Here is a 23,052-nt window from a genome sequence, read left to right on the forward strand (position 1 = left end):
AGTTGAACATTTTCATAACAGATTATTGAGGTAACCAGAATATGCTTTATAAATGCTTTGATATTTAAAAAATAAAGGTTATCAGTTTGACACTCATCTTTGTGTGTTAAAGCTTAAAAATTGCCTTAGCTGTTAAGAATTGATTTTTTTTTGGCAGTTTACTTTACATACTACATTTTAGTTAAGTACAACTTTAATAGTATGATTTAAATTTTTCTTTATACAAGCACATAATTTTATTTTTAATATCTCATGAAATATCCCATCAAATTTTTAAGTGATTTTTAAGCAAGTTTCACTTAATTTAATATTTTAATCCTTCTTATGAAGGGAGAAAAATACTTTTATAACCTCAGAGATATCATGTGACATCAAGTTCAGATGATTCAATCTTAAAAAATTATCAAAAGAAATATAAAGTTCTTGAATCTAATCACTGTTCCATTTGAACTCTTCTCATGAATTAATCTTTTTAAAATAAGTTACTTATATTACGTAACAAAGAAAACAATCACAAATCTAATAAAATGGTGTATAATCTAAAAGGTAAATGTTTGATAAAGACTTTAAAACATAGATAACTTTCATCAGCATTGTATATAGACAGATGTGTATTCCAAGCATTTGATGTATTATTTCATATGAAATGTTAAGTGTTGGAATTCATTTGTGAAAGTTATTTAAGAAGGGACAATAATGCAGTCCTGATCTTTAAAGAAAAAAACTCTTGAGTTCTCATTGCTAAATGACCATTGCCTAAAATGGAAGTTAGCTATTCCTCTGCTTCTCTCTCTGAATCTTGCAATATAGATGCTGTATCCCCCTTGATTCTACATGCTAATTAGTCCTGTGAATTAAGACAATGATTGGAAATTTGGGGTTTGGAAAAATATTGTGTAGGGTTCTACTTAAGTGCTCTCTTGGAAGTATATAAGCTATAATTAAATTGTTGGTTACATTTGTTTTGCTCATTGTCAGAGATTCTTCCGTAAGTTCAGTTTAGTCCTTATTTTATATAATTTACCTTTGTCTGAAATGGAATAGTTGATAATTTTCTTTAAAACAAATTTGCTATGATTACTCTTTAATATACAAAAAATATATTTTTATGTATACAAAAAATATTTCTTTAACATTCATAACCTGTGCCCATAATTTGAATAGTCTAGTCTCAACAAGATATTTCTAGGAGATATATCTATATATGTAACTATGTCTATATTTATATTTATATATATGTATCTATATATAGTATATGATATTCATTTACAATTTACATAATTTTGAAGGGTGCTTCTCTGAGGCATTATTGAATTCCTATATCAATTTTGCTATATGGTTATTGATGGAATGTTGGGAGAAAATAGCATTCTTTTTATGACAGGTTTTTTTTCATTTTTTTCTTTAAGATTTCAAATGTTAATACTGAAGTTAATGGGATAATAACCTTCAAAAATGTGTACATAACTTCTTCTTAACTAACCATATAGTACAAAATGCTTAAAGTATATTTTAAAATAAATATCGTTACTTGAGCTCAGATTTTGTAGGTGCAAATGTCTTCTGAAGGATTGCCTAAATGTGGAAGAACAAAAGCATATTTAAATGTGAATTAGCCTAATCAGATGCCCTAATGAGGGTCCTACCTCATCATTAATTCTGTTGACTACAATAAGTAGTGATTTATCTTGACTTGTAAATTTACATAAACAAAGAGTGGAATTTTGACTTTTAGGCTTACAGTTCAAGCTGAATGTCCAATGCACTTGGAGGATTTTCCAATGGATGCTCACTCATGTCCTCTGAAATTTGGCAGCTGTAAGTATGGGAATGAAGGTACATGTTTTGGGTCAATAAAATCAGGGATAGTCAGCAGCACAACTTAATTGTATACTTTCTTCTCATATGATGGGATGCTTAATACTTGCCCAATAAGATGCAGAAATAAAAAACATACTGATTTCCCTCAAGTAATCAATTGGCTAGCCCTATTGTACTCTCAAATATCATATCTTAATCATTGTGTTTAATTGTCATTTGCTTTACTGCTAATAAAGAACACCCTGTGTTTTTATCAATGTGAAAAAGTAGACTGGGAGCTCCTTGAAGGTCAGGACTATGTCATTTACCTTCTTTTGCAAGTGCTAACCCATTAAAAATGCAAAATAAATGGCTTTTTTTCAACTAAGAATGAAATGTCAAGGATAGATTCTATTGTTTGTTAAAGTAGTGATCAACCTGTTGCAAATGGTAACAGAGAATAGGTGAAAAAAAAAAGCTGGATCTCTAATTACCTTTCTACTTTCTAATAATGGAAGGAAAGTTTCTTTCTAAAATAAATTTGAAGGAGATGATGTAACTCGATTGCTACATGTGGGCGCTTTCTGTGTACATAAAATATTTCAGAAAAGGTTCTGTGCGTTTGGCTGTTCTTTAGGTCACTGAGGTTGTATCTTATATGTCAAGCAGAAGCATTAGCTCTCCCAGAATAATTGAACAGAGGGAAGGTCAAATCATCTCCCTAGGCCCACAAGGCATTCAGGGCAGGTTCAGGATAAATTCATGGACACAGCTTAGCAGCTTTTCTCTTTTGTGAGTGTGTTCCATAGCCTGACCTTTTCAGAAACTTTTGCTCTTTCTGGCACCTCCATCTTTGTCCATTCTGGGCAGTTTTGACTTTTCATTCTCTTGCATAGAAATGCAGTTCTCTCACCTGATACAAATATGTATGACTGCATAATGTGCCTTCTCCCCACAGACTGTATCAAGTGAAAGAAAAGAGAATAATGGTGGCTAATATGAATGCAAAACCCTCTAATTTTATTGATGGCCGTAGTTTTGTGTAATGAGAAGTTCAATCTTGTTTGTTCTGTTCAATCTTATGAAAGGTGTCAGCTCTCTATTTTCTTTGAGAATCTCCTCTTTGTTTAACTATAAAGCCTTTTTTCTTTTCACGGACACTATCACTTCAAAACTGGCACTTCTTCGAAGATTATTTAAGATAGTCAATCATGTTATACAAAGTAAACATGATGCTGGAAAAACTACAGCAGATGCAGCAGAGAAAAACTCATTTGCATTGCATAAGTGGCATTAAATAGAAAACTGAAAAGGCTTCATACCAAAGAAAAGGTTTATTCAAGATGCAGTAATGGTCTAAGAAGGAAAGACATTTTTCAGTGGACAAGTTAGTGCCATTAAGACACCAAATATAAATGACGTATGATGTCTCAATTCTGAATTTGAAATAAATACACCTGAAAATATTTTAAATGAAATTTTAAAATCCCTTAGAGTGCATCTTCAGAGTAGTGTAATATTGTACATTTGAGAATATGGTTTTCTGTATCTAGAAGTGTTACAGGCAACACACAGAGCTTACTGTTAGGCATTTTCTATTGAAGTAATTGTTTTTATTTAGGTCTCTCTATATTTAATTTCTGACACATTGGGTAATAAAGTTGTATATTCTTTTATTTATCCTTTCCAATAGTAGGTACTTGAGACATAGTGTTAATAGTATGGACACGAGCATGGTGTATAGACTAACAAGCCAACCCAAAACTTAAAATGCTGGCATAACAAATTTTAGCAGAAGCAACCATGACTTTTTCTTCTAGTCATTTACTCCTCACTTATTTAAAAAACTCCCTTTTGTCCCCACAAATGATAGAATTTCTGGAACTTTTTGTCATTGTTCTCAAATAAAAGAAGCATCTTTTCTACTAATTTAAATTTTGAATTCAGTTTCGTTTTGCGTTATTCCCGTTACCTCACATCTTTATATAATTCCTTGCTGTTTAATTTGACTTAAAACTTCCTGAATGGAAATCTAAGAGTATTCTGGGCATTATCCCAAAAGAAATTATACATTTTCTTTTTGGATAAAAATGATTTGGGGATTGTTTTTGTTATCAAATATTAAGAATCGGTCAGTATGCATTTGATGTTTAATGCAGATTAGGACTCAAAATGGATTACTGCATAAAATTATTTAATGGAAAACTAATCTAGATATGGAATTTATAAAGAAATTTGTCTTTCTCTCCTTTTATACTTCACTGAAAAATCACAATGGTCTCCAAGTTTATATGTGTGTTGGTAGGCCAGGAAATGCCTCTAATCTGCATTGCATAACTTTCTGCTCTCTCTTCTCTCACCAGACCCCCAATCTAAAAAACATTCCTGCCTAAAAAATGAAAGTAAATAATTGCTTTTTTATAAAAGACATGGGCAGGATCCGTCATTTTCTTTAACATATTCTTAGGCTTCTATCCAGATTTCCATCTTTCATAACAGTAAATAACAGAATTAAAATATTATGAGTTTGTTGATTAATCTAACAAGAATGAAGTGAGAACATTTTCCTCGTGACAGGCATTGTGCCAGGTGCAAGAAGTATAGATATGAGTAAGACAGAGTCCCTCCCATTAGTCTCTTACTAGTTTCTTTAAAATGTCACCTATGTTTGTAGAGTTTCATCTTCTCTTATTTATGTTTAAAGGTAAATGTCAAAATTCAAAAGTGGAATTATTATAATTGCTTAAGATAAAACCTCATAATTTATTAAGATCCACAACTACTGAGTACTCTGAGGCCTTCTGATATGAACTGGAGCATGTGATGTCTTTTTGGTTTATTAAATTCTGTGTCATTTGAAATTTTATTGAAGAGAAGGCCATTTGATGATCTGCAAATGCATTGCTAGTTATACACATTACTAATGTTACTTATTTATACATAACAGCAGAATCATCAATGATTAACTAATTGAAATTTATTAATAAAAATTTAGACCTCAGGGTAACTGAATTAATTCATATGCAAGCTGTAGGAATAGATCTGCTATTAAAACAAATACATATAAAAACATATAACGATATGAAGTATGTATAATGATATACATACATATATACTTTTTAGAATGCTATTTCAAAAATTGTTTCACATAATATAATTATATGTGGATGTAGGTGTATACATGTATTTCACTGATATTAACATTTACTAGTAACATTCTGAAAACCAGACAACACTGTAGTATATCATTAAAAGACCACACAGTGAATAAGACACAACATTCACTTTATTGTAACTAATGCTTAAGTGGGAATGGATTTGTGATCACAGACTTTAGATCAAGGTAAGTACCAGAACCACCCCAGAACAATGGTATTAACCTAGAAAACCTATTAGATGGCAGGTAAATGAGCTTTTCCAGTGTCCTGGAGAGCTAGAGGCAGAGATATTGCTGGAGACAGCTGGTTCTTTCTCTCCCTCAATTGAAAATGTGACTGTGATGCTGAGTTTTGCTCAAGGACCAGGAGTAACTAATATTTCTAAACATTCCCTTCAGCAAAAGTGCATAGAAGTTCTTTGAAAGGTCAATAGTACAGCTGGAATTGTCTGGTTATTCAACTGTGGAGAGACTCTGCCCTCATGGAGAGGTCAGCTGTTCCCCTTACAGGCGCAAGGGAAATGCCAGGGCCAGAGAAGTACTGAGACAAAATAGGCTGCCTGCCCTCCAGCGTTAGAGTCATCTCACTTCTGCTTAGTTCTGTATCATTGGCCAAATAAATCCGAAAATTATACTTGTTCTGTATGTGATTTGTCCCCTCCTACCAATCCATAGTTTAATTAGGATGCTATGCAAGTATAGTTCAGTGAGATCTGTGTGCATTCATTAATTTTATTTTTTTTCATTAATTTTAAAATGAACAGGTTTTAAAAAGTGTTTTCAGCTTACAAACCTATAGCATTCTGAATTATTTTGCATATTCTGCAAAATTCTCATTCTTCTAATGAAATGTGTTGTATTATGATAGTTAAGTCACTTAATTCTTAACTAGGTGAACGTTTTGAAGAAAAACCTACAAAACTAACTACAAAAATAATACCTAAAATAAACACAATACATGTCATCATTATTCTCACATGGACATAAGTTTTTCATGAGTGATTATTATTTCTAAATTAACTGGTTAAATGGGCCTTGGGCATTCATAACCTGTTTACTGCAATGCCATCATCTACTACCTTGCGAATATGGAGGAGGTTTTAACCATCTCAGGGCCCAGTGATTTTTGCAGGCTCTAAAGAGAAATTTGCTCTTCATCTCTCAAAGTGGTTACAGTGAAAATACTCTTGTGGTCATGGTTGTCTCTCTTGGTCTGCTTCACACCCTTCATACTGAAGTTGTAAATTTCAAAGACACTTTTTTGCCCTAAAAAAATCAATTTTTATAGTAAACAATAATTCTATGAAATATGCAACCTTTGATGCTGGGTGTTATGGATAGTTCTTACTAAAATGCTTGAAAAGATTTTTTTCCTGATTTCCTACAGACGCATATACAACCTCGGAGGTCACTTACATTTGGACATACAATGCATCTGATTCTGTACAAGTTGCTCCTGATGGCTCTAGGTTAAATCAGTATGATCTGCTGGGCCAATCAATTGGGAAGGAGACAATTAAATCCAGTACAGGTTAGTAAAATGAGTCTAAAGAAAAGCTAGTTCCTAAGAAGATTAATGGGTTAACGTCATTGGAAATGTGTCAGTTTGCTTAAAACCTTTTGTGCCCCAGGTCTAAGAAGGAGCAGCAGACTGTGCTTGGGAGCTTTTTAGAAATTCAGAATCTCAGGCCTGACTCCTTACTAAGTCAGAATCTGCATTTTAACAAGATTTCAAGGAGATACCAAGGTGTGCATTAAAGTTTAAAAAACACTAGTCTAACTTAAGCTCCCAATTCAAAACATGTGTGTCTTTTGAGACAAGCCAATTTTACCTTCACACAGTATTACAATTTCCCTCACTTTCTAATTCTTTTCCCCCTATTCTGGATAAGCTATGACTATTCAACTCTTGATGATGGATAATTACTATTGGTCTGTGTGGGAAAGCTAAAGCCCTTTCTAAGAAAAAGCAGCTGTATGAACGAATGATCTCACATCTGGCAGATGTAAACCCAGAGAGCAGAAAGGAAGGTAGCTATGAGTGTCAGATATAACTGACGCCACTATATTAGAGCAGACATTAACACATAAATTCAAAACTGGTGACAAGATTAAAAGTAGAACATCTGGGCCAGGAGATCAGTCTTGGAGATGTGGCCAGAGATCAATACTTTAAAGAGCTGGAGAGGACTGGACTGGAAACAGTCAAAACAGAGGCTTGAGGTTGGGACCAAAGGGGATGAAAACCTGAGCAAGTAAGATAATCCATGGTCAGAGCATTTATGAATCCTCTATCCCTTGGTCAGTAAGCATGACCTAAGAGAAAAACAAATTCCACACGATACACATGCCATTCAAATTTTTTGGTCATATGAAAATTTTCTTTTAAATACTCTTGCTATGCTAAGTGGGCATTTTAATGTTATATACTTTCCATGTCATATATGGGGCAAATTCTTTCCTTTTTTAAATCAGGGACTGTTCTTTGCCTAATCCCTTCCATTTCCGAAATGTTCAAACTATTGACTATTACAGTTTCTTAAGCTTCTTAAATTTTTCTTCTAGGTGAATATACCGTAATGACAGCTCATTTCCACTTGAAAAGAAAAATTGGGTATTTTGTGATTCAGACATATCTGCCTTGCATCATGACTGTCATTCTCTCCCAAGTGTCATTCTGGCTTAACAGAGAATCTGTGCCGGCAAGAACTGTGTTTGGTGAGTGAATAACTACATACTTTGCTGTACGGTACATTTTGTTTCATGGCTTTCTTTCAAAAGCATTATCGCTCTTGATCTTCACCCCAGTAGTTTGTGGTGTGCAGAGCAGGGAGTATTCATTTTGCCTTATAGATGAGGAAACTGAGGCTCAGAGAGGTACAATACAGAGTCAGTGTCACACTCTTAAAAAGGAATATAAGAAGTTCTCAAATCTTCTGAATTACATTGTCTTCTTTCTGTTAAATCATTTTGCTTATCAACGTTTCTTTCCATGTTAGTATAAGGAGAATATTCTTAGAGGTTTTAATGTAAAGTATAACAGTACCATATTTCTAAGCTATATTTATTTTATTTTATTTTATTTCATTTCATTTCATTTTTTTGTTTGGTTTTTAGATGAACAAAAATGACGTTAGTACTTTAAGTGAGAGAGAATTAGGGAGGAAGGGAAAAAGAGGGAGAAAAAGACCCCCTCATTAGCTACCAGTAGTGTGTTTAATAACAAAGTTAATTTTCTTGATTTAAACCATGCAGGGAAATTCGGTTACTGCTGTTTGGATATATGAACTAGGATGAGTACATTTTGTGACAAAGTAGATCACCTTTGTGTATTTGGTCCACTCATTCATCTAGGAAAGCTTTCTTGAGAATCTACTACGTTGGATATGGCATCAGGCCCTAAAGGTGCAAAAACATATAAAATATAGTCCCTGCATTCAACTATCTCTGTACAGTGGAGGGCACCAGAATAAGCAGGAAAGATAATGGCAACACAAGATGAAATCATTATAAAAGAGGCACATACAAGCCACTTAAAAAGACAGCAGCATGGATCCTCCCTAAAAGGACTGATTAAGTAGCTGAGTCAACATTTGAGCTAATTCTTGAAGGATAAGTAGGAGTTTCCCAGACAGATGATATGGGACAAGAATCCTAGCCAAAAAAAAGGGTAAAGTGTGCAGTGACATTGAAGGATGAAAGAACATAGTGTATTCAGTGACAGTGAGCTGTTTCAGTGTCATTTGATATACATACAGATAGAAGTATAGCTTGAGACCTAATGGGAAGTCCTTGTAGGCCATGCTAACATAGTGTACCTTTATCTTATATAGTGTTTTGGGACCATAGACATGCTTAAGCTCTTAGAACAATGCCTGGCATTTAATATGTGCTATATAACTGTTGGCTATTCTTATTATCAATGGAGAAAAATCAATTTTATTCTCAATACTAGCAAAGAATAATTTGAAAAGAAATTTAAAAAATAATTTCATTTATAATGGCATCCAAGATAGTAAAATACGTAGAAACAAATTTGACAACATAGGTGAAAGACTTGTCCACTAAAATCTATAAAACTTTGTTGAAAGAAATTAAAGAAGACCTAATTAAATGGAAAGACATCTCATGTTTTTTGAGAGGAAGACAATACTGTTAAGATGGGAATTATCCCCAATGCAATCTATAGATTGAATTCAATACCTGTAACAAATCCAGTGGCTTTTTTTTTTTTGCAGAAATTCCAATCCTCAAATTCATATGAAATTGCAAGGGGCTCCAAATAGCCAAAACAATATTGAAAAAGAAAAAAAAAATCGCTGGACTCATACTTCCCAGCTTCAAAACCTAGTACAAAGCTACATTATTCAAAACAGTGTGGTAGTGGCATAAGAATGGACATATAGACCAATGGAATAAAATTGAGAGTCCACAAACAAACAAACAACTATGGCCAATGGATTTTCAACAAGGGTGCCAAGACCATTCTGTGGGGAAATAGTAGTCTCTTCACCAAATGGTGCTGGGACAGCTGGATGACCACCATGTGCAAAGGAATGAAGCTGGACCCCTACCTCACTCCAGATACAACAATTAACTCAAATTGATACAAAGCATTAATGTAAAATCTAGAAGTATAAAACTGTTAGAAGAAAATATAGGATAAATCTTTATGACTGGATCTAGCCCTGGATTCTTAGGTTTGACATCAAAAGCATGAGTAACAAAGAAAAAATAGATAAATTGGATTTCACTAAAATTGAAAACTTTTGTATCTCAAATAACATTATCAATAATGTCAAAAGACAACTTATGTATGGGAGAATACATTTGCAAATTATATATCTGATAAGGGTTTAATATCCTGAATAAATAAAGAACTCTTACAACTCAAAGACAAAAAGACAAAAAACCTGATTTTAAAAAATGGGCAAAGAACTTGAATGGACTTTTTTCTAAAGAAAATATACAAATAGCAAACAAGCACAAGAAATGATGTATATCATTGTATCTTAAGGAAACACAAATCAAAATGACAATAAAGTACATTTTATGCATACTAGGATGGCCATAATAATTAACAAAACAAAAGGACATACATATTGGTGAGAATGTGGAGAAATAGAAACATTCATATTGCTGGGGGAATATAAAATGGTACAGCTTCTGTGGACAACAGTTCAGCAGTTCCTCAAAAGGTTAAACATAGAATTACCGTATCATCCAACAATTCCATCTCTAGGTATTATCTAAAACTAATGAAAACATATGTTTACATGGAAACTTATACACACGTATTTATGGCATCATCATTTCTAATAGTCAAAAGATGGAAACAACCCAAATATCCTTCTGTGGATGAATGGATAAGCAAAATGTAGTATATACTTACAGTAGAATATTATTCATCTATAGAAAGGATTAAATACTGATAACATGCTACAACATGTATGAATCTCGAAAACGTCATTCTAAGTAAAAGAAGGCAGATGAAAAGGGTCACATATTGTATGATTCCTTCCATATGAATTATCCAGAATAGGCAAATCCATAGAGACAGGCAGCAGACAGTGGATGGATGCAGGGGAAAAATGAGAAGTGATTTTGTAGTAATAACAAAGGTGTTTTAGGGTGATAAAAAAGTTTTGAAACTAGAGGGAGATGATGGTTGCAGAACACTGTGAATGCATAAATGCCACTGAATTGTACACTTTAAAATAATTCATTGCATATTATGTGAATTTCATCTCTGTAAAATAATTTTTAAATCACAAGTTAAATAAAAAAAAAATTGATGAGCACACCAAGGATTTCCCAGGATTTAGGAATTTTCTTAGATATCTATTTCAAAATTTGCAAATTATTGAATCAAAGACAAAAAAAACTGATATGGCTAAAAATATGAGAAAACTTCCATTCAAATGACTTGAAAAATAAGGTTACATGATTTTCAGAGCACAAATAATACAGAAAATAAAGTTTTAGGGAAAATTACATAATAATAACAGAAAGGAAATGATTAGGACAGAGTTGATATTCCAGAAAGATCTAAATTTATATATAAATATACAGCATATCAGATAAAATTAAATGATGAAGTATTTGCTTAATAAAGGTTGTAAGGAAAACAAAATATTGCATTGAGGTAAATAAAGACAGAGATTTTATAGCATAAATCATATAGAGGAATATGTTTAAAAGAAACCAATAGAAGACTACCTAAGTATAAGGAGAGATAAATAGATGGATAAATAATTAACAGTGAATCAATAGAATGTGTTAGTATCTAGGCTGCTAGGTTCAACTATAACAAATGTACAAAAGTTTCTAAAGACTGATTATAAAAATAACACATACAAAGCTAAAAATCCAGACTATACTTGAATGTGTAAATTCATTTGTGTATGAATGATTCACAATACAGGTTTAAGGACCCAAAAGTCATATTGTCATGTAAATATAAACTGTTAGGTGGTAAAGGCATTCTTAGTATTATCTCTACAAGTTATTCTGTGTAAAGTTTGTAATAAATATAATTCCATGTGAGTGTATGTGTATATGTGTGTGAAAGTAAAAGCTAAAAATCCTACATCCCGTATGGAATGAGATGTGAAACCTGCCCAGCCTCTTTGTTCTCCACCCCCATTCTATCTTTCACCGTTTTCTGCCTCCTTAACATCATTCTCTGACCGATGCACAGCAGTTACCTAAGCAAAGTGTCTACCCTCTCCAAACTTCTCTCCCTGAATCCACAGTCAGGTCTACAAGCTGATTACCATTAAATCAGGTCTACAAGATATCATTAAATCATCTGCCCTCCTCCTGCCTCAGAGGCTTTCTGTGGTGGGTAACCCCCCAAGTTAAAACAACAACAACAACAACAACTATTACAGTTAAGAAATTAATATGCCCTGGGACACAGATGCCAAATTTCTCAGCGTTTGAGGTCTGACTTCATGCTGTCAATAGAATAAGAAAACAGAGCAAATAAGACAGCAGGCAGAGGGGTTGAAATTAGAATGTGCACCCCTTTGATATTAGAAACTTTGTTCCATTGTATTGGGTTTTATCTATTCAGTTTTTTTTATATTGCATTTATTTTGTGGTTGTAGGGGCAGCTTGATATTTTTCAAAGATATTTTCAAAGGGGCTGCCTACATATCTTACAATGATAGATGAGGAAAACCTCCTTTGACTTTCTCTGAGTGCTCACGTCGAGTTCATTCAACACCAACGAATATTTACTGAGCACCTACTTATCACATGGTTCTAGAGGCTTGGGGTATGTCCTTGAACAAAACCAAACACCCTTATGATGAGGTAGTTGTTCTCTGTTGCCAACGGTACAAGAAAGCACTTGGGAAACTTCTAACCTTAAACCTCAGGTTTTGTGCTTTCAAGCCTCCTGTGACTAAACAATGTATTTGCAATGTACAAACCTCATTTTGTGTTTGTATAAACGTATAGCTTATTTTGTGAAATTGTGGCTTATGGTTTTGTTAGTTGCTTAACATCCTTCAGAACTTCCTATAAATAAGAGTAGTAATAACGAGTTTGCCAATTATTGTTTGTATATTTGAAGCCAAATCATTTTTCAAATTTATGAGTAAGTTTATCTATGAATATATTACTACACATTAATATATGAACATATGAGTATATGAATAAGTTTATATATAAGATGTATGTACTGTATTTCTGTCTTAATATTATATTCAGCATGGAATAGAGAGTTTTTTTCTATTAAGAACTAAAACCAAATAACAAACATCTATTAGGGTATATGTTTGTCTGGTAAAAGAGTACAGGGAGTTCAAATGCCTTACACTGCAAAGTTTGTACGTACAAAGTTCATTGCATTTGCAAGTGACTTACCTGCTTGTCTTATATTTTTGGAGTAATTAAAACTCCAGAGGGATATGTTAGGATTGCTCATTTTTCTCCTTAGATCACAGATTTCCATGATTCAGTTTGACTGCTTATGTTAGGAAATCCAAAAGATAGTGGCTTGATTATATGAGATGTTTCTTTTTTTTCATGTGAAAAAAATCCTCAAGTAGATACTCCAAGACTAATATGATACTATCATGGGCATCAGGCAGTCTGTCTCTTTTCATCTTTCTTCTTTTATATCCCTAGCATGGAGTTTTGCTTCACTGTCCAAAAAGGCTGTTGGTGCTCCACATATCACGTTCATATCCAGGAACAGGAAGGAGTAAGCAAAAAGGGCAAAAGACCTCTTCCAGCTCTGTGTTTGCCATTAATGAGCTTTCCCAGAAGTCCCTTCAAGCAATCTCTATTTATATATTATTAGCCTAACTTGGTCTCATAACCGGAGAGTCTGAGAAATTGCCACCCTGAATAAATTCAGTGTTCCAATATTATGATTAACTAAATATTGGATTGGCAGCTAGTGGTTTCTACTACAATAAGAAAAAAAAAAAGAAAAAATAGCAGTTTGCTATGAAGGTCATGAAATGATTAGGAGCACATATTCTGGAATCAGAGCACAGGCATACCTTGTTTTACGGTACTTTGTTGCACTTTGCAGATGTTGCATTTTTTACAAATTGAAGGTTTGTGGCAACCTTGCATCAAGCAAGTCTATTGGTGACATTTTTCCAACAGCATTTGCTCACTTCATGTCTCTGTGTCACATTTTGGTAATTCTCACCATATTTCAAACTTTTTTATTATTATTATATTTGTTTTGGTGATCTGTGACTAGTGACCTTTGATGTTACTGTTGTAAAAGGATTACAATTTACTGAGGGCTCAGATGATGCTTAGCATTTTTTAAGCAATAAAGTATTTTTTAATTAAGACAATACTATTTCTCACTCAATACACTATAGTATAGTGTAAACATAACTTTTATATGCACTGGGAAACCAAAATTTCCATGTGACTTGCTTTATTGTGATATTCACTTTATTGTGGTGGTCTGGAACCAAACCTGTAATATCTCCAAAGTATGTTTGTATCTTGATTCAAAATCTGGCTCTTCTATGATCAAGTTAGGTAAGCTATGTATGGAAAGTCTTTTTAACCTCTTTGTACCTTAGTTTCATCCCTCTGTAAAACTGGGATTATAATATCTAGCTCATGAGGTATTTTAGGGAATCAACACACACACATACATTCATAGACACATGGAACACTTAGAACAATTCCGGCACATAGTAAATTCTATGTAAACGATTGCTATTATTATTATTACTATTCATTATCTAATACTTAATTCTCTCCTTCTTATCAATAAATAGGTAAAGAGTGGTCAGATCTTGTTTTAGTTTAGGTTGGATATCCCAGGATGGCATATTTTGGGAGTTATGAACTCTATAAACCTCTAGGTAAGACGTACCTGGGCAGTTATCCAGCTTCTTTGATATTCATATAATCAGTGTTCAATTGTTTGCAGGGAATTTCAGAATTTTTGATATTCCTGTATTTAAGTGAAATATGCCAGTGTGTGTTCAGTTTTTAACCGAGTCTCCTTTATTATGTCAAATGAAGCTCAAGTCCAGCGGACTTAAGCCTCTTTGTTAACTTTATTCTTAATTAATCATGAGCTTGTATAGATATCCATAAGAAGCAACATCTTAGATGTGCATCCCATCTCAAAGTCCCATAATTGAGTCTTATTGGTTAGACATGGGTCACATTCTTATCCCTGATACAATCATCATGGACAGGTTCACACCCCTCTTATGACCTCCCTTCCCCTAGCATCCACTCAGGCCTCTTTCTTATTTCATGAATATACTAGCCATTCACCTCTAAGGTTTGTCTTTTCCCTCTGCTTGGGTTTCTCTTTTCCCAGATATCTGTGTGGCTAACTCCTTCATTTCCTTCAGGCTTTTCTAAAATGTCATCTCCTTGAAAAGATCTACCTGACAATCGAACTTAAAATTGTGAACTGCTTCCCAATCCTGAATCTTCTGCTCCTGCTGGTCCTATTCTATGTTTTTTATTTCCATTGCACATATCATCTTCCAATATTTTATAGAAAAAAAATATATTTTTGTTTAATTTGCCTCCCTGACAAGAATTTGAATTTCAAGAGGGCAGTTATTTTTACCTCTTTTTAAGCTGATGGCCAATTAAATAGGTTAAACTGAGGCAATAAGTAAATGGAAAATTATTTTAGATAGATGATAGATAGATAGATAGACAGTATAGATAAGCACATTTGTGAGTTCAATGAGAGGTTAGCAACATTATAGAGACTAAAAGTGTCAAGTGGGGTACTTTCCTAATTTTTAAAATTAGGGAATCAGAGTGCTGTTTCCAAAAGAAGGTTGAATGGATACAGGGAAAAAAAGTAAGCAAATAGGGCTTCCCTGGTGGCGCAGTGGTTGAGAATCCGCCTGCCGATGCAGGGGACGCGGGTTCGCGCCCCCGTCCGGGAAGATCCCACGTGCCGCGGAGCGGCTGGGCCCGTGAGCCATGGCCGCTGAGCCTGCGCGTCCGGAGCCTGTGCTCCGCGACGGGAGAGGCCACAACAGTGAGAGGCCCGCGTACCACCAAAAAAAAAAAAAAAAAAAAAAGAAGCAAATAAAACTTATTCTTTGCAGTAGGTTAGCCAACTGTGAAGTTTAGAAGGAACACAGGGCAGAGGGCTGCAATCACTCTGACACTAACTGTAAGTTCAGGGTGTTCACAAAACCACTTTGAGTTGATAATTCACTAAAAGAACTCACAGAACACATTGAAAGCTGTTACACTCACAGGTATGGTTTATTACAGGGAAAAGATACAGATTAAAGCCAGCCACAGGAAGAAGCACATACGGTAGAGTCCAGGCAAAGTACCAAATGCAGAGCTTTCATTGGCCTCTCCCCATGGAGTCAGGGACAGCAGTACTTTCCTGGCATTGATATGTGACAGCACATATTGCCAAGCAGGAAACTCACCGGCTCCTTGATGTCCAGAGGCTTTACTGGGGCTCTGTCACATGGGCATGGTTGATTGGTCTTGTGGCTGATCTCAGTTTCCAGCTGCTCAGGAGGTAGAGCTGATATGGCATGTTCCCAAACTCCCACCCTAAATTCAACCGTCACTATTGGGCTGCACCAAAGCCCCCAGGCAAAGCCACTCTTATCAAGAGTGACATTCCAGGCCTAGAAATCGCATCCCAGAAGCTGAGAGCAAAGGCCTGACCTCTCTTTGGGTGTGGTTAAAATTCTATATTATGTAAACTGTATACATTATAAAACCAAATATTAAGTATCTAATTATTAGACTATCATTTTGAGTTACCAATATATCTGCTTTCTTCATACCTTTCTCAATATTGTCACTAGTCTTCTTCCTCCCTTCCCGCACGCTTACCTTCCCTTTATCCTGTTGCCCTCATCGTCTAATTCCCTATAGGTCTCAACATTAGTCCTACTCTGGAGCATTTCTCCCCTCCACCAGCAAGTCCGACAAGTTATTTAATATTAGAAATATCTTTTTTACAGTGGAATTGGTGAGTGAAAAACATGCTTCTTCATTTAGTTCAGGAAAGCTATATAATAAGTGGGCTCTGTGTACCCGTTACATGAAACACATACTATAGGTGATCATAAAAATGGCAGATAAGAAGAACATTCCATTTCAGCTTTTGAGAAACCAGTCACCTACTGGGCAGAAAGTCTCTTAATAACGAGGTTATTGTAGTTTAATAAAGAGATAATCAAGATCTGAAGTAACAAATATAATAATAATAAAACAACTAATAATAATAAATAAAATTATTAAATAAAACAGCAAATAATGTTGAGCGCTTAACTACATGTTTGAAAGAATATTGCACCAAGAATGAAGAGAGCATCTGTCAGGCTCTGATTCCAATTGTAGATTAAGCAAGACATGTAACCTTTGTAAAGTCTAGATTTTCTCCACTATGAATAGATGTAAAACTTATGCTGTCCACCTCATTGGGATGCTAAGAGGATCCCTGAAACAATATGTGTACAGGTTTTATTAAATCTTAAAGTAAACATACACTTTTATTGTCTTATATATTCAGCAAATAGCAAGTCTGAGTATTTTCTGAGAACCAAGGATACTGTAGAATGTTCTGTGAATCCAAGTGGTCTATGGATGAAGGCATGAAGAGATAGGAAAGAGCATTGCATAAGAATTGAGCAAAAAATCCAAGCAAAGAGAAAGTTGAACTCATAGAAACAGAGAATAGAATCTCAGTTGCCAGGGGCTGGGTGTGAGGGATTAGGGAGAGGCTGATAGAAGGGTTCAAATTTTCAGTTATAAGATGGATAAGGTCTGAGGATCTAATGTATAACATGGTAACTATAGTTGATAATGCTGTACTGTCTAATTGAAATTTGCTAAGGGAATAGAACTTGTGTCTTCACCAAAAAGAAAGAAAAAAGGTAAATATGTGAGATGAGGTTAAGTAACTCTACGGTGGGGATCCTTTCGTAATGTATATCAATTCAACACACTGTACACTTTAAATATATTACAATTTTATTTGCCAATTATACCTCAATCAAGCTGAAAAGAACTTTAAAAAGAGAGAGAAAATCAGAAAATCACCTGGATACAGCTTCAGCCTATCTAGGTGAAAGAATTGGGGCAGTCTCAGAAGGAGAAATGGATGGTTTTAATTGGAAAGTATGGAGAAAGTGCCAGCAGGAGTAGAATGTCTGGGTGGTAGCAGGATATGAAACCAATGAACAGAAAGCCTGTGCAGGGCAAAAACAGTCTCTGCAAACCTCGTTCCAAATCCCTGTCTTCCACAAGGCATGGGCTGCAGAGCGCTAACAGGCTGCACACCTGGCATCCCAGAATTGACTTTGGCACAAGGCAGCACACACTAATCAGCAAGCTGCCAGCCCACCAGCCACACTCCTCCCTGCTGGTAGACTCATCCCAGTCAGCCACTGCCAATTAGGAAAGTGACTGAAGCAAGATACGTTAATAAGCCATGGCAAGGAAGATTAGAAGGCTTTGCTGGTCCAAGTCTAGGGGCAGGTTTAGAAGTTGTTTCAGGAATATAGGTGGCCTGTGTAAGATTGATTGAGGAGAATGGATTATTAGGAAGGGCATAGGAAGAGAATTAAAAGTGTATGCTGTTATTTTGTCAGTGATTTTTTTGTGTTTTAGATTCTTTTCAGGACATGCAAATATCACTTCAATACAGTTAGGAGGGCAGATTGTCCAATCCCATTTCCTACACTGAAATCTATGTGGTCATAGTGATAAGAAAAAAATTTTAAAGTGCGTTTTGGAGCACCTCTATGGGTTATATACTGTGTTAGAAACTTCAAATTTAATCATTATTTAATTCTGAAAAATATATATATCCCCAGTTAGGAAAGTAATTATCCCCTCTTTTCAGAAAAGAATTTTGAAGCCCAAAAGTATTAAGAGACTACTCCATTATCAGACAGCAGGTCAGTAACAAAGAAAGAATTTGACCTTACACTCTCTGACTCTAATCTTTTCACTTTTTCTACTGCACCATTATGCCATCAAACTACTTTTTCCCTTTTTTTTTTTGTTTTGTTTTCTTTTCTTTAGAGCTTGAAATCAGAAATCTCCTGGGTGATTGCTTCAAACATAGGTAATTTCTGTTTGAGAGTCGGGCTTACTAAGCATAGATCAGAACTAGAGGTGAATGTTCAGACTTGAACAATAGTTAACTTTTGGCATTAGCAGCTGCTTATTGAAGTATTTCAGATTCCTTGCCCTATTTCCTGCCCAGAAGTTGATACTATCACATCATGGTATAGTAATTAATGCATTAAATGACTTTTCAAAGTTCTCTCCTGTCCTGGTGTCATATTCTGCATTTTTAAGCAAAATTAACCTAGTTAATCCAGGTCTTTAAAAGTATAGGTACTTATAATAGGTTCACCTTAGTCATTAGAAACTTCTGTTTAATTTTAATCTGAGGTGGAGAATTCTATGACTGCTTTTGACTGCATTCTGTAAAACCATTTCTTATAATGTACTTTGTCTTGGAACTCATCTGTGAAAGCTTGATAACCTTATAGAATATATAAGGGAGATTTTAGGTGTTTCAAGAGAAGTGTTTTTTGTTACTGTCGTTTCGTTTTGATTTTTTTTTTTTTTTTAGTTTTTGTTTTTAGTTATTTTTCTTTTTCTTCATTTAGGCCTTGAAATAAAAAAGTGGAAAATAATAGATTTTCCTACTCTGATTATTTTACTATTTAAATAGGTTTAGATCATTAAATATTTATTTTCACTATAGCAAAATTTTGAGTGCATATTTATTCTTAGTTTTTAAACTCTCAAAAAAATTAAAACTATTGTTTATTTTCAAATACCTCATAGTCTTTCAAGGAAATGATTTCTACTTGAGTGACTTTTTTCTGATAAAAATTATTTAATAATGCATTATTTATCACAAATAACATAATATCTCCTTAGTTAGATCACCTCAGGGAACCATAAGAAACCACCAAAACTATTAATATTTGAACAGTCACCTTGCATTTTATGACTATACAATTACAAGACTGAAATAATAAAGATTTGATAACAGTGGGGAGTTTATACAAGATAGTGTTTTCTGTGGTCTGTCTTTTATTGCCTTATTGTCGTCATACTGAATATATTATTTTCTTTTAAACTTATGAAATCAGAATATTACTGTTTTAGTTTAAGCTACTTTAACACAGTACCATAGATTCGGTGGCTAATAGACAACAGAAATTTCTTTCTCACAGTTTTGGAGGCGGAAATTTGGATATCAGGATACCTGCGTGGTGGGGTTCTGGTGAGAGGCCTCTCTCCTTCATTATAGGTTGCTGACTTTGTGCCCTCACGAGGCAGAAAGAGAGTGAGCTAACTCTCTGGCCTCTTCTTATAAGGGCATTAATCTTATTAATGAGGGCCCCAACTTCTTGACCGCATGACCTATCAAAGTCCCCACCTCCATCACATCAAGGATTAGATTTCAACATATGAATCTGGGGGGAACACAGACATGCAGTTAGTTCATAACAATCACTGTGGTATTTAGCAGTTATGCTGGATTGAACTTTCCTGGGTAATGGAGCAGAGGTGCATGGATCCCAGAAAGGCTGTTTTCAACCATTTTTAGATCTAGCTTTACCTTAACCAGAACTTCCACCTCATTCCTGATATCATCTGAGATTAGAGGTAAACCATATGCTAGACTTCTTGGAAGTCACTTCTCAAATGTAATAGATTTCGACTGATGAGTGTTCTTGTGAGAGATTGGTCTTAAGTCATAACAACACTGCTGAATCCATATGATAGCATTAGGCTATCAAATCATGCCTAACTGAGGAGCTGAATCACATCCTTTTAGAAATCTAGGAATAGAGTAGTTCAGCAATGAAGATAATGAGTTTAACAAGACCAGAAATCTGTGGATCCATTCTGAAAAGATTTTGGACATTCTTGGAACAATGGAAGAACAGAGAAGAATCCAGTTCAAGGCTTTCCTTTCTCTTTCCCTGTGAGCCACATTAGATTATTTCTCAAGGTGGGAAATGAATAAAACAAAATAGCCCAAGGCTTTCTAGGCAACCATTTAAGCAGTATAATCCTTAGGTGTCTTGATTTTTTCTTAAACCACCACTAGATGGGACTCTTGCATCCTTGGTTTGGAGTCTTAGCTGCTTTATCTATGTATTGGGGGCCTAAACAACTCAGAAAGGGAAGGGAAGCTATAGCACTTTTTATTTGACATGTTCCAAATGGGACATTTGCATGTATCATTTAATGTTCAAGTATATAAAATACTATATTATAATATATCATAATTCCCATTTTAGAGATAAAGTGACTGAGGCTGAGAGAGAGAAGGTGGCAGGGAGAGGGAGAGAGAAAGGAGGATAATTTAACATTTGTTGGACAATTCTATGTACCAGGCATACATGCTCATACTCTATCCTCTCAACAATCCCCTCCCACCAAAAAAATCATTTTCATTTTACAGATGGAAATGAAGCTTAGCAAGGTCACATAGCTGCTGTGGCAGAAGCAGAATCCAAATCCATGCCTGATTTTACTGCACATTGTCTCTATGCATAGCCACTTCTCAAGCAATCGAAACACTTTAATACACGATATAACTTTAAAATGTATAGAGAGCTTAGGGGCTGAAGTGTTAGATTCATGATTTTGAAAAATACACTATATGGACATATAATTGGCTTTGAAAGAGAAGACCATTTATAGACTAGGCAGTACAATTTAGTGAAGAGTGTGGACTTTTGAGGCAGACTGCCTGGGTTTGTATTCTACCTCTACTACTTGCTAACAGTGTGATCTTCAGTAAGGTCATCAGCTTCACTTAGCCTCAGTTTCCTCAACTGTAAATGAGGATGATAATACCAAACTCACAGGGTTGTTATGAGAATTAAACAAATTAATACATGAAAAGTTCTTATAATAAGATGTGGCATATAGTAGGTGCTCCTAAATGATACTTTTTTAATCCTATCTGTAGTAATGTAAGAATATGCGATTTAAGTGGAAAAGGCATCAATTTACACTATTTTTATATTCCATTTATATTACAATGTTGTGATTAAACCTCTGTTTCATTCTAAAGCTTATTAGCTTCTTAACCTGTATGTCCCTTCTTATAGAATTTGTGAATATGGTCTCCCAGTGTTACTGTTCACAGGTTTTTAAATTAATTATTTCATTTGATGAACGAACAAAAAATAAGGATTTACTCTTGCCAGAATCTGAATGAGGTGGTAGCATTTCCACGTGCCTATAGGCTGCTCAGAGTATGGAGGAGTGAGAGATACATGTAAATAAATAAGTGATATAGAGGATCATAGGTGCTGGGAGAGAAATATTCCAAAATAAGGTAAGAGCAAAAAGAAGGAAGCAGTTAAATCTGAGGAAGTCAGAGAAGCCCCAAGGGAAGAAGAATCGACTCAAGCCTTGCAAATTAGCATAATGGAAAAGACCATATTCTAAGCAGAGGGTGCGCAATTATCAAAAGCCACATGGAGCATATGAAGAACAGCAGATTATTGCTCGGTGTATCTCAGGCATGGGATTCATTTGTTTGTAAGGAAGGTTAGACAGAGACCAGTTCGTGTACAGCCTTACATTCCATGCTAAAGCCATGGAAACTGCTTGAAGGGTATTTAATGAGGGAGTAAACTGGGGGCATTTGAGTTTAGGGGAAGACTATTATGGGGAATATTGTATAAATAGATTGAAATGGTATTAGTGATGGAGGGTGACTAGTTAAAAGACAATTGATATTATCTGGGTGAGAAATAATGAAGGCCTGAATAGGACAATTAACATTGGTGGAGAAAGAGTTATAGATCTGAGAGAAGCTAGGGAGGAAGAATACGCAGGACATAGTGAATCTGAAGGGGAGAGAAATTAGGCATTGCAGAATACTCCCAGATTTCTACTTGAGTGACTAGATAAATGTAACATCATTCCCTACAATAGAGAATTATGGGAGATGTGGTAGGTTTTGGCTTAGACTATAGATTCAGTTGTGAAGGCTTAAAATTTGAGATTTCTATGGGACTTAACAGTGTGGGATTATTATAAAAGGTTTCTCTGATCTCTGTCCTTAGTCTACTATTCTTCATTCCATTCTACACAGTGTGGCAAGAGTGATCTTTCTAAAACTCAAATCTAGTCACATAACCCTCTCCTGCATGAAACTTTTCCATGACTGTATGTTACAGCCATTGACTGAAACACTTACCATGTTTATGCGGCCTTCATGGGCCTCCCCAACCTAACCTGTTGTGAGGGTGCCTTTTGCTACACTGACCTACATTAGACCCAGGAACATGGTTTTTCTTCATTGAACATATTCCTCAGACTCTTCAAATTTCCTTTTATATATCACTTCCTGTAGGAAGCCTTCTCTGATCCCAAAATCTTGGACAGGTACTTTTTAGGCAGTTTCAGAGCACCTCATATTTTCTCTGTTATTTATTACACCATCTGCGAAATTGCCTATTGATTATCTGCATCTTCCAGTAGATTATATTCTTCCTGAGCATATTATTCATATTTTTGTATACTCATGTATAACAAAGTGCAGATGTGTAGTAGACTGGATAGATTTTTAATTAAAAAACTAATGTCGGGCT

The 23,052-nt window shown here is 34.8% G+C and overlaps 1 protein-coding gene across 2 annotated transcripts in view; it reads left to right on the plus strand.

Annotated features, from left to right (window-relative positions):
* GABRA2 (gamma-aminobutyric acid type A receptor subunit alpha2) overlaps window positions 1-23,052 on the plus strand; it is a 128,153-nt gene that overhangs the window by 78,064 nt on the left and 27,037 nt on the right. For both annotated transcript variants that reach the window (XM_024132029.2, XM_024132028.2), the window contains 3 exons: window positions 1,736-1,818; window positions 6,345-6,488; window positions 7,523-7,675. In XM_024132029.2, coding sequence (XP_023987797.1) covers window positions 1,736-1,818; window positions 6,345-6,488; window positions 7,523-7,675 — 380 coding nt within the window. The remainder of the gene's footprint in view (window positions 1-1,735; window positions 1,819-6,344; window positions 6,489-7,522; window positions 7,676-23,052) is intronic.

The sequence above is a fragment of the Physeter macrocephalus genome, chromosome 7, assembly GCF_002837175.3.
Source record: "Physeter macrocephalus isolate SW-GA chromosome 7, ASM283717v5, whole genome shotgun sequence".
Lineage (NCBI taxonomy): Eukaryota > Metazoa > Chordata > Mammalia > Artiodactyla > Physeteridae > Physeter > Physeter macrocephalus.